Below are 15,952 nucleotides of genomic sequence, written 5' to 3' on the forward strand. Positions count from 1 at the left end.
ACAGCAAATTGCTGCTAGTCACTAGCATTTTTCTAGCCGTTTGCTTGAAATTTCTGTACAGAAAAAACAATAAATGCAATAGAAGAACACGTTTTAATTCAAGCACATCAATGGAATATAGAGCACAACATGGCATACATTTCTTAACTTACTTCTAAAGGACAAAGTGCTGCAAGGCACTCTGTATCTCTTGGATCTTCTCCTTTAATAAACCCTTAAACAGAAAACAATGTTGCAATTATATGTAAAATAAAAGACAATCATTCACACAATTAAAAGTTTCACAGGTGAAACACCTATAAAGATGTGAAACATACCATTCATGCTGGATGAAACGTTGGGGCTAATGTTGTTGTTAAGAAAAGAGACACTTTTTTGCCCAGGGGAAACAGGCTTTCCATCCCTTTGAGACAGAAAAAAAAGAAGAATAAAGTGATCTTGAGCTAAAAATAACCGTTTGTAATGGCATCCAGATCAAAAACCAACACTGACTCAGCATGAAAAATTTCATATAGGCTACGCATGTCATTCTTTGCTAGACTACCTTGTAGCCTTGAGAGTGAGGTCGTCGAGGGAGAGCTCCAACAGTCTGGTGCTCTCACTGAGAGTCAGGTCCTGAGTGGGAGCACCGTTGATGTAGTGGATTAGATCAAGTGGTCTCAGGCTGCCCTCCTCATAGGCCATTGAACCTGGCAGGATGTCTTTCACAAACAAGACACTGTATATACTGTCACTGCCACCATCCAGTACCAAACCTGATGATAAAACAAGGAGTAAAAGAATTTTGACTTGACTTATTTTTGATGCAAGATTTGGGAAAGCTTGCAATAACTATGAATAGTGTATATACAATGCCTGAATTTCAGATGTGGCAGGCATGTTTTATCTTGTTAATGAGGGCTGTTTCTTACCCAGTGGTTCTTGGCTGCCCTTAAAACAAATGTCAGGCAGCAGGTGGGCTTCTATGGGGGGCTTGGGGGCCTCCAGGACCCTCCCTACCGCCAGGTCAACCACACGGGGGGCCGCACGCACAAGATTAACCACCTCGGTGTGGCCCATATTGCTCACATCTGTGTTGTTCACCTGGAGATGGAAAATAAAACATTCATGCATTATGGATTAAAAGGAGTAGAGCGACAATTTGGGAAACATGCTTATTAAAAAGGGGGAAATAGCTAGCCTGGCCCTGTCCAAAGTAAAAAAAATAAAATAAATAAAAATAAATAATAATCAGCCTACCAGCACCTCTAATTATTCTAATTTACACGTCCTATTTTATTTGTTTAATCCGAACACTTGACTTTGAACAGAGCCAGGCTAGCTGTTTCCCTCTGCTTCCAGTCTTTATGCTAAGCTTAATCAGCTTCAGCTCAGCTCTAGCTCCATAGTTCATATACAGACATGAGAGAGGCATTGATATTGTTATCTAACTTGGCAAGAGAGCGAACAAGCGTATTTACCAAAATTTTGAACTATTCCTTTAAATGAAAAAAATTTTTGAGCCCAAATTTGACATAATCACTGTTTGGGTTGTATTAATGCACCAACAACATAGGATGAAACATACTGTAGGCTGTGACCAGAGTAAGGGATTAGGAATGAATTCGTACCATAATCATTCGGTCCCCGGGCCTGAGCCTTCCATCTCCTTTGGCTGGATCCTGGACAATGTCATGGATGTAACATCCATGATCATTACCTTTGGTGAGGGTGAAGCCCAGGCTGCCCTTTTCTGACTTCACCAAGGAGACCTTTAGCTCTACATCCTAACAACAGAGATGAATCTCAGTTACAGGAATTACCCTTGGTCTGAATAAATCTTTAAAATTTACATCCGCATTTTAGTGGAACCCCTTTATGAGTCAGACCTCAGAAATTTCTATCTTGAGAGCTTCCCTTCCTCAGTCCTTACCGGGACAAATTCCTCCATGTCCTGTACATTGCTGGACACAGTGAGGTTTAAGGGCAGAGGCAGTGGAGGAGGCAGGGGATCTGGGCTTGGGGCAGTGAGGGAGGACACCATAGGCAGGGGGGATGACTCTAGGTTAGCTGTCATGGGGGATGAAGGACACCTGTCCAACACAAAGACAAAATTATATGAGCTATGAGAACATAATTAATGCAGATGATCTGATTATTTTAACATTGATCAGGTACCTCTTGCTGAGGTCTGATCTTGTCATTGACAGGTTTGGGGAGTAGAAGGCTGAGTGGATGGTGTCGTCCAGCTGACCAGTGCTGTCGTAGCGTCCCAGTCCCAGGTTGCTGCTGGGGGTGTGGTAGACACTCCGCTCCCAAGTTTGCCTGCTGTGCTCCACAGTGCTCGGGCTGAAGGCTTCTTCTACCTCCTCATCCCCATCAGTGCTGTCGCTGTAGCTGTTGTGTCGGCCGGGGGTTTTATGCAGCAGCCTCTCCAGGGCCTCCTCCACCGCGCCCTGACTCCTCTTGCCTTGTGTACCTGGAGGAGAGGTTGTCCTGTCGAAGCTCAGGCTGGACTCTGCCTGGGTCACCGGCTCCTTTCGGGGTGATGGCATGGGCGTCTGGGAAGAAATAAGTTAAAATTGACTTTCCAACAATTACTGGTACTTGAAACGTCCACACAGTAAAAAGAACATAATTAACTGACTCACCAAAGCTGAAGTGTCCATTTTGGGAAGAACCCCGTGTTCAGGTCTACAGAGGAGCAAAGTCACCTCCTGTCCTGTTCCTCGCAAGGCTGATATCACCTCCTATGTGAATGAATGGGAAGACACACAGACAAACAATTCCAAATAAATTATGGTGTCAAACAACACTCTTTTCCAACTTGATTTCCATTCATATCAAGGTGTGGTTGCAGCAGGGAGAGATATCCTACTGACATGTTGCGAGAGTCCTTTGAGGGGGGTTTGATTGACCCGCATGATGACGTCGCCCACGTTGATGCGACCGCTCTCTGCAGCTGGTTGGCCAGGAAACAGCTTTTTAACCCGCACCATGCTGGAGCCGTGGGGTTCGTCAGGCATGCTCTCCTCTCGGCTAAAACTGAAGCCCAGCCCTGACGTGTTCTTCAGCAAGCACACCTCAAACACATTATCTGTGGGGACAAAGGCATGTATGTACAGTGAACTGGACACTCTTTATTTGCCAGTATGTGATGTGGGAATGTGAGCTAGATGTCTAGATGTGTTAGCCCTGTGATAAACTGGCAACCTGTCCAGGGTGTAACCTGTCTCTCGGCCAACATATGCTGGGATGGGCTCAAGCCCCCCTGACCCTGCACAGAATAAGAGGGTAAAGAGGATGGATGGATGAATGGTAGTACCAAACACTGGCTCTAGATAGGGCCTTTCGTTTTTTTCGCGGCCACCGTAGTTTCTCCTACACGCTTGGAAGGGAAAGGTGAGATGCGCAGTATTCAAATGGTTGCAAACTGCAATTTCACCACTAGATGCCACTAAATCCTACACACAGGACCTTTAAGAAGTTGTTTCCTGTAGGCTTTACACATCCTTCTAGACTAAAACCAAATTATCAAACAAATCACTTGGATGACTGGGGAAATCAAGTTATGGTACCATGTAGATGCTTTGCTCGATTACTGTAGTCTGGTTATCACAGTCATCAAAGTGTTCATGCAAACTTAGCAACAGAATCTGCAGTATGGTATAACACTGGGCAATTGCCTGAAAACAGACAACCTCAACATATCCTTGCAACCTACAAATGTTTCTTCTGAATGTTCCAGCCACCACTGCTGATATTGCCATTCTGTCTTGTGTATTCAATCACTTTTGGTGTTTCAGAAAAAAGGAATTTCTCACTGTGGGGATCAACAAAATAACACTGATAGTCACTGATAATCTTCTCTGGAGAGTTTCCGCCATATTAAAAAGGATAGTTTCACTTTTCTATCTTAATACAATACTCACGTGCCCATATGTACATGAAAAGCTTTCTGAGTTCTAAATAGGCAGCGGTGTGCTGCTAATGGGTTGTACACACATTTGTACATCTTTTTTTTTTTTTTTTTTTTTTTTTTTTTTTTTTTTTTAAAATGGGATTACCAAGAGCAATTTACTTTGTTTACAGAGAACAGTCTTAGTGTAATACTGTTAAAGAATACATGACCTGAGTGTTTTCCAGCTTACTGTCATTACCATCCATGTGGACTATTTTGTGACACATTAGGGTGTTCTAAAATGGGATACCTTTATGTTTTGGTTACTTAAACCCAAACATTTATAAATCACACTGCTTGAGAATCCTTAATTGTGTGCCATGTTATCGCCTCACCTTGTGTAACAAAGCTGTACTCTGGTTTTTCTTTGACCGCAAGTGGCTGCTCTTTATTCTTGGTCTGGTCTCGGTCGTTGTCAACACATGGTGGAGTGCACTGAGGTGTGAGGGGAGCATGGACACTGTCTGTAGGCGGATGTCCCTTCTCCAGCACTAAGTGCACTGTCTGAGGGATAAAATTATTTACTTAGCGTTAGTAGCCAGCAGGGTAGCAACAGCTTGTCAGCAGGATGCTCATGGTAAATGGCATCCCTCACCTGCCCAGTGTCTCTGAGAGCCTCTACTGCTTGCTGATGAGTGGCTCCCTCCAGACCTTTTCCATTGACAGCCACCACACGATCACCTGAGCATAGGGCAGACGCAGAGTGGTTAAGACACAAAAGAAGTCTAAATAGATGAAGATGAACACTTATTAGTTCCAATAATTCCAACTCAGATAATAAAGTCTTTCTGTTTTATGTCATTGTTTGTAACATCACTGTTCCCTTACCTTTATGTATCCTTCCATCGAGCTCAGCAGCTCCTTTTGGTATGATGGCTTTGACGTAAATGCCTCCATGTCGAACAGTTGTGTTGACTCCCCCCTAGGAAATTAACACACCTCTTAGTCTAATCAGTCAAAGAGAAAATAGTTCATTATGTATTTTCTATGGGGGTTGATGGCAGGTGTGGATGTTTTTTTTTTTTCCAGTGTAAGTGTAATTGCTAAATGATAAATGCTTTGTCTTTACTGTGGGTTCAGAAATATAATTTTGGTACATTGTGTATATTTACTATTATTATGAAGAAAATATCATCCAAATTTCACAAGAGAAGTATTTGAAGCCATTTTGCCAAAGTTTCCCTGATGTTAATATTGTAGTTTGTTGACATACTGTACATGTTTTATCGTTTGTGGACCTCACCATAGATCACGGTTTTGTCTATGCCCAGGTGAACAGCACACAATAACTAGATCAGATTTAGTTGGAGTAGGTGTTGCCATTTGTGACACACCTTTGGCTGTTTAAAAATGTCATTAGCTGCTTCACGTCTGGTGAAACCAAATTCAGCAGAAAGAAATTAAGCGTATTTTTGTTTTCAGCAGTTACTTTTCTTTCCTAGTCTCTCACCCACTCTGATTGTCTCATCTCTGTCGGTGGACGGACTTGTGTCACTCACACGTTAGACTGGAGACTTAATGGCTCAAAACATGGTTAAAGAGTAGTTAATTTCTTCAACAGTTCATCCTTAGAATGACTCTGAATGACACTATTTTTCAAAATAATGTCACTATCAAAGCACAGCCTCCGATGCCATGAACCATAATGCTCCCTTTTCGGCTTGTTGACACCCAATGGCAATGGTTGTATCCCAATAATGTCCTTCATATTTAAAGTGTGCTTTGGCTGAAATTTTAAATTATTCCTAATGCAAGTTAGACAAAGCTTTTATCATATCACAATTATCAATTAGTTGAAAATGAAAAAAATCCTCCACTGTGATGTTATTCACAAAATTACTAAAATAATCAGAGACTATGTGGATTTTCTATTCAGTGACCATTTGGTCAAAATAGTCTAGATAATGGGTTTATGGTTAAGGTGAATTTCATGGTTATTTAAATTTTTGTATTACTAATACAACACAACACTCATTCAGTTATTATTCAAAATACAAATATTTGACAGCAATCCTGGTCTGAAGACACCCAGTCAAGTGATGTTATTGAGTGTTATTGTGCCGAAGGAGTAAATGAATCCATTCGAATCAATAAGGTGCTCAAAATCCCTCAGAGAGAAATATATTAGTGAGTCACTCTACAGTCAGCAGCAAACATGTAGTAAACCAAAAGAAAGCTCACTAACCAGTCCCGTTTAAACTGTTTATGGTCCTTGAGGTACTAAAGATACTGTGCGACTTTATTTCTAAAAAAAAAAAAAAAACCTTATTGATTAAAGAAAAAGATAGCATGCAAAAAAGAATAAGGTGGACAATATTCCCACAATCTGACAACATTCAGCGTTGAGAAAGCAAACCAAACCAAGCAACATATAAAAAACATACAGACAACAGTGACAGGATGAGGGGGAAATGGGGCAAAACAAAGAGAGGATGAAAACCTTGCCGAACAGTACCGTGACACTTATGCCCAGGCTGCTGTCTTTTTTGGACAGCTCAACGTCAAATAGTTCTCCTGGACGGAGACTATTGACCCCTGGGGCATTACCATTTAAAATTCCCATGATGTATTCCTGCAAACAGAGAACAGGTATTAAGTTGAATTATCACAAGCTGGAACATGCAGAAAGAAAAAGGGATCAATGGAGAGTGAGGAAGCTGAACAAAGTAATGCTGAGAAGAAAGCGAGCAGATATTACATTCAAGGAAGGACATGCAGTGTACAGGTAACAAACTGCCTTGCATTGACTTTGTAAATGCAATGGTAGGCAAAGGTTATATACAACAGACAGTTAGTTGTGCCAAGCATCTGACAGGTAATGCTGCAGGGTAGTGCTTGCTTGTGGAAGAACCATTCTTATCCTGTTCCATTAATAAAAGTTGATTTGCTCCACCAGGATTTAAAAAAAAAAAAAAAAGTTTGTGAGTTTTGAGTTCTGAGTGGACAACTACTATGTAGGATGATGTATATAAACAAAGAATCCATTTACACCAATGAATTCATAAACACAAAGGCCGCACCTTTCTGACCACGAGTTTCTCTTGACTACTGGAATAAGTCTCTTCATCCATGTCTGAATCCCCCCAGTCAGAGTGCTCAGAAACTTTGGGAGCTTCTGACACTTTAGCTTTTCTAGTCTTGGGTGGCAGAGCCGGTGGTGTGGGCTCCAAATCCACGTTAGGTTCTGGTCTTTGACGCTGGGCAATGGGTGCAGCTGTGGCAGCAGCTTTAACTCTTTCTAGGCACTGCTGAACTCCATTGGCAGGGAGTTGGCTGATTTTAGCAACACTGCTTGTCCTGGAGTCCTGAGAACTGAGGCTGGTGTGCTGGTGGACAGAGGAGGAGGTGGATGACGGTGTGCCAGCACTGTGGAGAGGAGGGCTGGGGCTTCCTGTTCCCACATGCTCCTCTGACGAGGTATCAAAGTCTAGTTCTCGTCTCTGGCCAGAGTTAAGTGCCTTTAATGCAGACTTGGCTTGGTAGGGAACATAGTCTGAAGAAGATTCTGTCAAATGAGGAAGAACAGTGATATTAGTCTGCAAGTCTAGAGGTAAGAGAAAATACTGGTAATGCACTCTATACATGATGACTAAATAAATATGACAAAAAACAAAAAAAAACAAACATGAATTTTACTCATAGCAACAAAAACCTTCATTCATATCCCTGTTTTTACCTTTGTAGAGCCTCTCTTTGGGCTGTGACACCACCAGAGTAACATCATCAGGAGCATTTTGGAGGATATCTATCGTAGTGGCATGAGAGAGCCCGTGTAGGTTCACATCATTCACTGAGATCAGCCGGTCACCTGCATCAACATTACAGCTGTTACTCACATGGAAGACAACCAGGTGTGGCAAGACAGATAACTGCTAACCATTACCACAGCAGACAACAAAAAAATTCATAATCTATCCATAGAGGAGGAAGAGTGTAGCAAAACACTGGCCTACCAGGTTTGAGGCAGCCGTTGACATCAGCGGGACCCCCAGGAGTGACGGAGCTAATGATGGTGCCAAGGTCCATACGACCAGAGTTCTCCCCTCCTACAACCTGGAACCCTAGAGAACACACACAAGCACAAACAGATGTTAAAAATACACACACACACACACACACACACACACACACACACACACACACACACAAAACATCAGGGGAACACAAATGCCTTAAATGCCATTAATAATACTTGTCAACTCTGACAACTGAGAAATGGCAGCAGAGACAGTGTGAAATTGAGTTGCTATTTGGGGAAAATGCTTATACACCCTTACCAAGGCCATATTTCACATCTTTCTTCAGGTTTACAGTTGTGATTTCTCTCTCTGGAGATGGTAAGGCACTGAGTTTTTTCTTGAGTGAATCTGTGCAGCACAAGGACACGTGTCATTTGTTATATTTACTGGAATATACCATAGATGCATTGTGTTAGCTCTGTAATCTCTGACTGATGCATATCATAGTGAAATTTTATTCATTTCACAGGGGATATACAGTGGGCCACTCTGAGATTAGTATTAGTATATCTACACTGTAACTATTAATCAGCCCAGGCAAGCATACGGGGGCCCCTACTTTAGCACTGTTGGCTAATGGGCCTGATAAAACGGGTTAAGCTAGGATGAAAGGCAAGGTCATGAGTTCAGTGCCAAGCATGAAGCTATTAAATGGTGGGACCGGGGCCAGTTTCACAGGCAGGTAGCAATGAGAGGACAGAGATTCAATTCTGCATTATATAATTCAGAATTAGAACACAGACTTTTTTTTTTGGTTTGTATATCCGTACTTGGCCGTGCCACGGTCAGCATATGGTTCAACAGACTGAAGAGGAGGATTAAGAATGTTATGAAATGAGTGATGGTGGAGAGCAATTGGATATTTCCTGCATTTTGACATTATACTGTATACAAAGCATGAAAATCCAGCATCTATGTATCTGGGGAAATTAAAGATATAAATGTCGATACATACCATTAACAGAGGCTGGGGTTGAAGGCAGTCCAGTGGAACTGTGCATACTGACACCTGGGAACAGAACACAAGAAATCAGCAAGGCCGTGCTTTGTACATTATACACAACAATGAAAACTTCTTGTCTGCCTCTCTGCCGATTTATAGGCACTAATATAGGAAAATGTTCATAGAAACATGTATAGTCATCAATTATTAGTTAACACATGCAGAAGCCCCTGCATGATCAGACCATTTTATGTGAATACTAGCATATAATGTGAAGGAAACAAAATAAACAAAAAATAAACTTCAACACAGCCACAAGGAAGATTTAAATGTCTAAAATAAAGCATTTGCTGCAGTTATTATCATTTTATTATACTAACAACAGAAACTGGTTTTACGTCAAACTGCTCTTCTCCTTTAAACTTAGTGAAGACTAAAAAGAAGTTGATTAAAATCTTTTGTGCATTGCAAGCATTTGAAAACTATGAAAAAAGGCAGAAAAAACAATCTTATTTAGTCTTTGGGGGAAACTAGATTAATAAACAGTGAAAATGTCTTGTTTCTAATATAGACAGTGAGCATTCATGCCAGGAATTGACACAAACAATATGGGTATTAGTTAAGGTTTTTTTTTTTAAATAAATGAAAGTGATTTTACTTTTTGCATTTTCATTAAAGCCATTTTAAGATAACAGGAAAATTAAATGTTCTCCATGAGGGAACTTGGCTACTGCACACCAGGCAACAATGTACCAAATATGCAAAGTACTGAATGTAAAATGTGCCACCTGTTTTTCCTACTTACTGTTGACTTGCCACTTGTAGCCAGACCTAAAATTATCCACTGCAATTCTCCTGTTTTAGATCATACTGCTTGCCTTCAGAACATACCATGTTCTATATACATGGTCATCATAATTACTTGCTTTCCCGATGTTCATAAGAACGCTGTTTATCTTAAAACATTACAGTTAGATATGAGCCTGCTTAAAAAGTCTTTATACATGTAGGCGAATTTGCTGAGGCCTATATAAGATAAGTGGGATTTGACTTCTTTTGTTATCTCATGGAAGAGAGCTGGAGCTTCAGACAACTACTATCTTAACTGCTGGTGAAATATATTAACTATTCTAAATAACTACTAGAGTCTCTACAACAACTAAGATTACACAGATTTATATGAGCACAGATGTACATTTCAGGTGAGAACTCTACGCCACTAGTGCTATGCTTCACCAGAGAGCCTCATCCTTCACAGGTCAGCATCCTTACCTACTACATATGCTTGGCCAGTATCCTCTATGGAAGAAGAGTCAGATTCTTTTTTGGACCTGCTGAGACTCCAGGCTGGGCTGCTGTGGGACACTGTGCCAAATGATCTGAGAAAGAGAGAGAGTAAGTGGAGAAGATTAAGCCTGAAGAGACAACCTTCCTCATTGGAACGGGGGCAAATGAACGAAAAGCTGAATGTAAAAAAACAAACAAAAACAACATACACTCATTTTCATTCTTACTAACTACTAACCTTTATGTGTGTTAGGTTTTTATAAATACAGAGTCCTATTCAACTTAAAAATCACACATGCCATCTTTAAAGCTGACACGAGAGGAGGCACAAAACAGGTTTGTTACTAATTAAAATGGGAACACACACTGCTAGGCACAATCTCACAAAAACACAAATACAGACACAAGGGCACATGTGCACCCACACACACAGACCCCCAGAGGCTTAATTAGAGGCTGGAGGTAGAGCTCTCCGTGTCTCTGTAGTGTTAGGCAGAGCTATAGTCCCAGTAACAAGTCCTCACTTAGTAACCTAAGTCTGTCTTGAAGTGAGCTTGGAGACTGACACTGAAGACTTTACAGAGGGCCCACTAATAAACACAAGATCCCATTTCCTCAACTGAGCTTGAAATAAAACTTTACAGGACTAATTAAAGGAGTAAAATGCATTAAACATTCTAGTTCCTGCATAGTTTCATTTATGGTAAAGTAATAAAACACCAAAAAAATGCATTTACAACACCCACTATGATTTTATTCAGAACTACTCTTTCTCATATATAAAGTATTTAGGAACAAATCAGGCTTTTACTTAACATCTCACTTCTTTCAACTCACTTGTCCTGTTGGTGTGAGAGAGAGTCTGTGTCTGAGCTGGCTCTCTGGTGTTGCTGGAAGTGAGAGGCCACTTGGTTGGGTTGTGCCTGTCTCAATCCGCTGTGCGACTGGTCACGATATGACTCTGCCACTCGGTGCTCTGGAGACTCTGGCATCTGTCCGAGGTTGTGGTGGGATCGGCTCATTATCCGCGGATTGGAAAGGACCGTGGAGGCTACTGGATTGAAACCTGGAAAGTGAAGCTCATCTTGAACTAATATTGGGCCAGACAGTGCCTTGTTGAGGGCCACTTCTGAGTAGGAGATCCTCTTCAGGTGGTCTGGGTTGGAGCGTGTCGATAAGCTGGGGGCCAGGCTGCCTGAGCTCACTGTCCTCCCCACTGCGTCTCCGCTCCGAGGGTCAAGGGAATACTGCAAACTGCTCAAGGGGCAGTTCTCTGATTACCAGAAAGAACATGCAAAACAGAAATGTATTGGATAGTTAATCATATAAATGGCATTTTTGTTTATTAATATAGCAAAAGGTATGAGACAAATTTGAAAAACTAATAAAGGAGGGAACTCCAAGAGCTAAAGTGTTGATCCGTCATTAACAGCCCTCAGCAGTTTGAAGTAATTATTGTCTAGACGAAAAAAGCAGGTACTGTCCTCTGCACTGTTTTTTTCTGGAGATATTCATTATTATAGCTAATGGTCTGGCCAGTCTTTTTAGCAGTCATCAACTTAGTTGTGACTTTTTGTCAACAATCTGGTGGGAGTATGGGGCATGATGTAGACAAAGTTGTTCTGTTGTTGAGTCAAGTGAAACAAATCAAAGGCACCAAGAAAAAGATAAATCAACAGTTCAAGATCGCCCACATGTCTAATTGACATATTACATAACTGAAATAGATGTGCAGAAATTAAATTTGTACACGTTAGACAATGGCAAGGATGACTGGCATAGAATGGCAAAGATTACATGAATTTCTGTTGAAAGCAATGGAAAAACAATGTGGTAGGTTTCCAAAATCTTTTGGCAAATGGGAAATATGTCACTGAAACAAATTGAGATTTTAAGTGAAGGAAATTAATGGGCATCAGCTTTTATCTGGAGAGGATATGTGGGATGGCTGACATATGCAGCTGGGGCTGGAAACAGTGTAGTTAGTCCTGACATCAGGAGGTTTTCCCCTTTTCTGGTTATTGAGGTTGAGGTTCAGTGAAAATTTATGCAACTTCTTGCTGGCCAAATATTCACATCTGTCTGAGACTGAGGTCATATTATGTGAACTCCACCCACAGACATGTGTGGCTGCTCACTTCTCTCCTACCTAGGTCTTGAAGCTCCTGGTTGTTTTGGCGGGCCTTCATCTGCAGGTGGAACTTGTGCTGATCAGAGCAGAGCTGATGCAGATACTGACAGGTCTTGTTGCTGTCTGTCTGAAACAGGTGCTTAATCCCATCTGAAGTGTTCTGAAGGCAAATCTTCTTTTTCTTCAGGATGACAAATTCAACATTTAAGTGACAGTGAGAACCAGCTGGGCAAAGTGAATACATTTAATTCGCTATATAGTGTGGCATAATTTGATTTCTGATAATAAAGACAGTACATACTGTAAAGGAAATCTTTTTTGTCTCCCTCCAGGGGAACCTCAGCACTGGGGTACGATTTCCGTTAAGGACCTCAAAGATGAGCAGCCCTTTGGAGTAGACACCCAGCATGATGCCTGTCTGGGACCTCTTCTCAGGAAGAACCCGATGGAAATGGACACCGTACTCTGTCAGCCTCTGGCTCACCTTTATGACAATCAATATAGAGTCAGAGAGTCTTAAATTCTCTAAAATACAAAGAACTAAGATAGACAGACGGGATGTGACTGTGTTTAGATATTAAAACTGAGTACTGGAACTTTTTATGCAGAGAATAGGTCTTTTATCTCAGTCAGTGATCCAATATGAGTGCAATGATTTTTATCAGATTACAACAATGATAATATTATTCAATTTGGTTCAGTGGCATGAAGAAAACAGAGCTGCTTTAGTAGACTGTGGACATAAATGTATTATTTCTTCTGCCAACGTAAACTCTTTGCACAAAATGGCAGGTGTTCCAGGAAAAAGTGCCAAACAAAATATTAGTCATGTTTGTCACAAAATAAACACTTACCTTCAAATTACTACTAGAAAAACACCAAGTGCAGCAATAACTGAAAATATTTTGGTCCACCTGTCTGAAATCATGATTCCTATATACTCTGGTCTGCTGACCTTGAGAAACTCAAACTCTGCCTCAGAGTCAGATGCTCCATAGTAGTTGCTGTGAAGTTTCGGCAGTTCCTCCCTGATGGTCGTCTGGTTCACCTTGTCCAGGACAGACACCGGCAGGTAGTGCTCCAGTCTGAAATATGTCTTCCCATGGAGCTGAGGCACAGAGATTAATAGCATTATTCTTAAGATCAATTTGTTGTTTCATTAAGTTTAATTTAATGAGACCAATGTTCAAATTCATTCATTTTTGTTTCTAAAACGTTTTACAACAGAAGTCTTTACCTCACATTCCACCTCAAATTTATAAAACAATACAAACTAAGACATGCTTACACAAAATAAAAAAATAAAAGACATTAAATGAAAAGAATCAGAAAGGCAAGAATTATTTTTTTTTAAAAATCACAATTTCACAATTCAGTTTAAACCAGGATTTTAAGTAAAGTGATGTTAACTGAATGAGAACAGATGTATTAAAGCGATTCGGTACCTCAGGCTGGTAGTCACTGAATTCAGCCTGCAGTGCCAGTGAAGCCAGCAGCATGGCATTTTCTGTGTCACAGCGCATCCTCTCCTCCAAGACATCCTTCCTCAGCTGTAGGTAGTACTGATGTTTGGTCATAGCATGCCTGTTATACACAGAAAAATACAGACAGTTTTGGTTATTTTGAATGTGATATGGATCCATTGTTCAGTAATCCATGTGTCATTTTAGGTTCCCATCTACCAAAATATACACTTACTGTATGAAGTGGACGTCATCAAGGAAGAATTTAATGCGTAAGAAAAGATTAAAAGGCACATCAGATTTCTTCTTCTTAGGATCCTCTTTCCATCCCTCTGGGGCCACTTTAGAAAGTTTGGCATCGGGTTCAACGAAGAAAAACTCATTTTCTGTGTGTAAAATTTTTAGAAGGAGGGGATTGGGGTAGGTGAGAGGAGTCAGAGTGAGAAGGAATTAATCAGTAATGTCTGTCTGCTTGCAGCAACATAGGTTTTGCATCTTTAATGAGACATCAGGTGTAGAAAATGAATTTACACGGAAATACCATGAACCCTCATCTAATATGCTTGACATGTGATCTCACAGTTTTATACTTTGCATTTAAGAAGGGAACATTTTCTTTAGAATAAATTCTGTGCCATTTCAAAAGTCAACACTGGATTCCTGGAATGTTTTCTTATGTGAGAAAGAAGGTTTTTAAGGTCAACTTGGGTCAGAGAATGAACTAAAAGGAATAACTAATAAGAACTAGGGTAAGGTAACTACATAACACAAATAAGTGCACACTCACATTTGCAAATATAGAAGACTGATCCCCTACATGTACTTGAAACTTGAAGCATGAAACTCAAATCTCAGTAGCAACATACAGTACCTCTGAGGTATGCTAGGCCGAAGAGATGGTGCTCCACAAGTCCAATGTGGGCAATCACCATATCAAGAACATCTTTACACACCGCCTTGATGTCACAGCTCAGCTCCAGCTTTTGGCCATTCAGCAGCACCACACCCACCTTCCTCTGCACTTCCTCCACCTTACCACGTTTCTTGTGGGCAGAGAGAAAAAAGCAAATAGTAATGGATTATAAATGGGAAATGAAGCAGTTTCTGTAACAATACCATGGATACACATTGGCTCAAAAGCGGCATAAATTTACATTCTCACCATTATTGAAGAGGGAACAGATAAGGCAACACAGGGCTCACTGGCCATCTTCACAAACTCAGGCCCATGGAAGTTCTGCCATTGGTGTAAAGATAAAAAGTAATTGTCATAGAGAGAAGCTTTATTTAACCAAAATGTTAAAAGGATCATTTTCAATCTGGGAATTCTTTTCATATATATCTTTTTGCAATTATGACAACTGAGCGTGTTTAAAATGTAATCACTTTTTGTGAGTGAAGAACAGGTAACCACTTGTTTTGATAGCTGCACTGATCATGAGATTTCAATTACAACAGCTTATGTGTTGTTTTTTTAGTGTTGCACTACACACTTCCTTGTTGGTTTTCTGCTGTAATCAAGTCTCACCAGAAGTGGAAGAGCAAGATTCCCTTTATCGACTGGAAATCCAGTTCAATTTAAAATCTACCATAAACACACTACAGCAAATATCCACCTTTGCAAGTTTAATTAACCTAATAGGAATATAACTGATATACAGTACTTGAGGTTTACTGCCAACATCAGCAGATTGTTGCTAAGTTTTCCACAATTTGTGACAGTAAGTGGGATAAATCAGATCGTACTGATCCCATATATTTGTAATTACCATAGGGAGGCTGACATGAATCATGTTTTCCAGTCAGCAATTTTTTATTTACAGAACATCCTCTGAGCACAGCCTCAACAACCTAATTGCCAATGAGCTCATGCGAGTTCAAATTGTACATCAGTCATCAAATATTGCAATATAAACAGTAAGACCTTGGATGTAGGGAATTCCCATTGCAGGAAAGGTGTTGAAAGGATGTCTTTTAACCACTTTCTGGAGTTGGCTGTGTCATGTGTGTGGGTTTATATGTGGTCTACAACTCTATAGTAATAAAGGAAGTTTTGCACTGAAATTATGTTGTAATTTTGTAATGTTGTAAGTTTGTAAAGAAAAATAAGACCCAAATAACAGAAATGATCCTCAAAGTTGACATGATAATTAACACAGATTATCATTT

At 40.5% G+C, this 15,952-nt stretch overlaps 1 protein-coding gene across 6 annotated transcripts in view; it reads right to left on the reverse strand.

Moving 5' to 3' along the window:
- ptpn13 (protein tyrosine phosphatase non-receptor type 13) overlaps positions 1 to 15,952 on the reverse strand; it is a 46,781-nt gene that overhangs the window by 4,745 nt on the left and 26,084 nt on the right. For 3 of the 6 annotated variants that reach the window (XM_044173842.1, XM_044173845.1, XM_044173847.1), the window contains 27 exons: positions 14,946 to 15,020; positions 14,655 to 14,826; positions 14,019 to 14,169; positions 13,766 to 13,904; positions 13,276 to 13,428; positions 12,622 to 12,804; positions 12,339 to 12,501; positions 11,027 to 11,462; positions 10,175 to 10,281; positions 8,915 to 8,968; positions 8,218 to 8,307; positions 7,894 to 8,001; positions 7,617 to 7,748; positions 6,961 to 7,445; positions 6,381 to 6,512; positions 4,769 to 4,862; positions 4,536 to 4,621; positions 4,276 to 4,444; positions 2,862 to 3,076; positions 2,631 to 2,729; positions 2,158 to 2,540; positions 1,913 to 2,072; positions 1,611 to 1,766; positions 912 to 1,083; positions 545 to 755; positions 318 to 403; positions 153 to 214 (listed from right to left, as the gene is read on the reverse strand). In XM_044173842.1, coding sequence (XP_044029777.1) covers positions 153 to 214; positions 318 to 403; positions 545 to 755; positions 912 to 1,083; positions 1,611 to 1,766; positions 1,913 to 2,072; positions 2,158 to 2,540; positions 2,631 to 2,729; positions 2,862 to 3,076; positions 4,276 to 4,444; positions 4,536 to 4,621; positions 4,769 to 4,862; positions 6,381 to 6,512; positions 6,961 to 7,445; positions 7,617 to 7,748; positions 7,894 to 8,001; positions 8,218 to 8,307; positions 8,915 to 8,968; positions 10,175 to 10,281; positions 11,027 to 11,462; positions 12,339 to 12,501; positions 12,622 to 12,804; positions 13,276 to 13,428; positions 13,766 to 13,904; positions 14,019 to 14,169; positions 14,655 to 14,826; positions 14,946 to 15,020 — 4,473 coding nt within the window. The remainder of the gene's footprint in view (positions 1 to 152; positions 215 to 317; positions 404 to 544; positions 756 to 911; positions 1,084 to 1,610; positions 1,767 to 1,912; positions 2,073 to 2,157; positions 2,541 to 2,630; positions 2,730 to 2,861; positions 3,077 to 4,275; positions 4,445 to 4,535; positions 4,622 to 4,768; positions 4,863 to 6,380; positions 6,513 to 6,960; positions 7,446 to 7,616; positions 7,749 to 7,893; positions 8,002 to 8,217; positions 8,308 to 8,914; positions 8,969 to 10,174; positions 10,282 to 11,026; positions 11,463 to 12,338; positions 12,502 to 12,621; positions 12,805 to 13,275; positions 13,429 to 13,765; positions 13,905 to 14,018; positions 14,170 to 14,654; positions 14,827 to 14,945; positions 15,021 to 15,952) is intronic. The other 3 variants (XM_044173843.1, XM_044173844.1, XM_044173846.1) reach the window with 3 other exon arrangements.

Source organism: Siniperca chuatsi, linkage group LG18, assembly GCF_020085105.1.
Source record: "Siniperca chuatsi isolate FFG_IHB_CAS linkage group LG18, ASM2008510v1, whole genome shotgun sequence".
NCBI classification, from domain to species: domain Eukaryota; kingdom Metazoa; phylum Chordata; class Actinopteri; order Centrarchiformes; family Sinipercidae; genus Siniperca; species Siniperca chuatsi.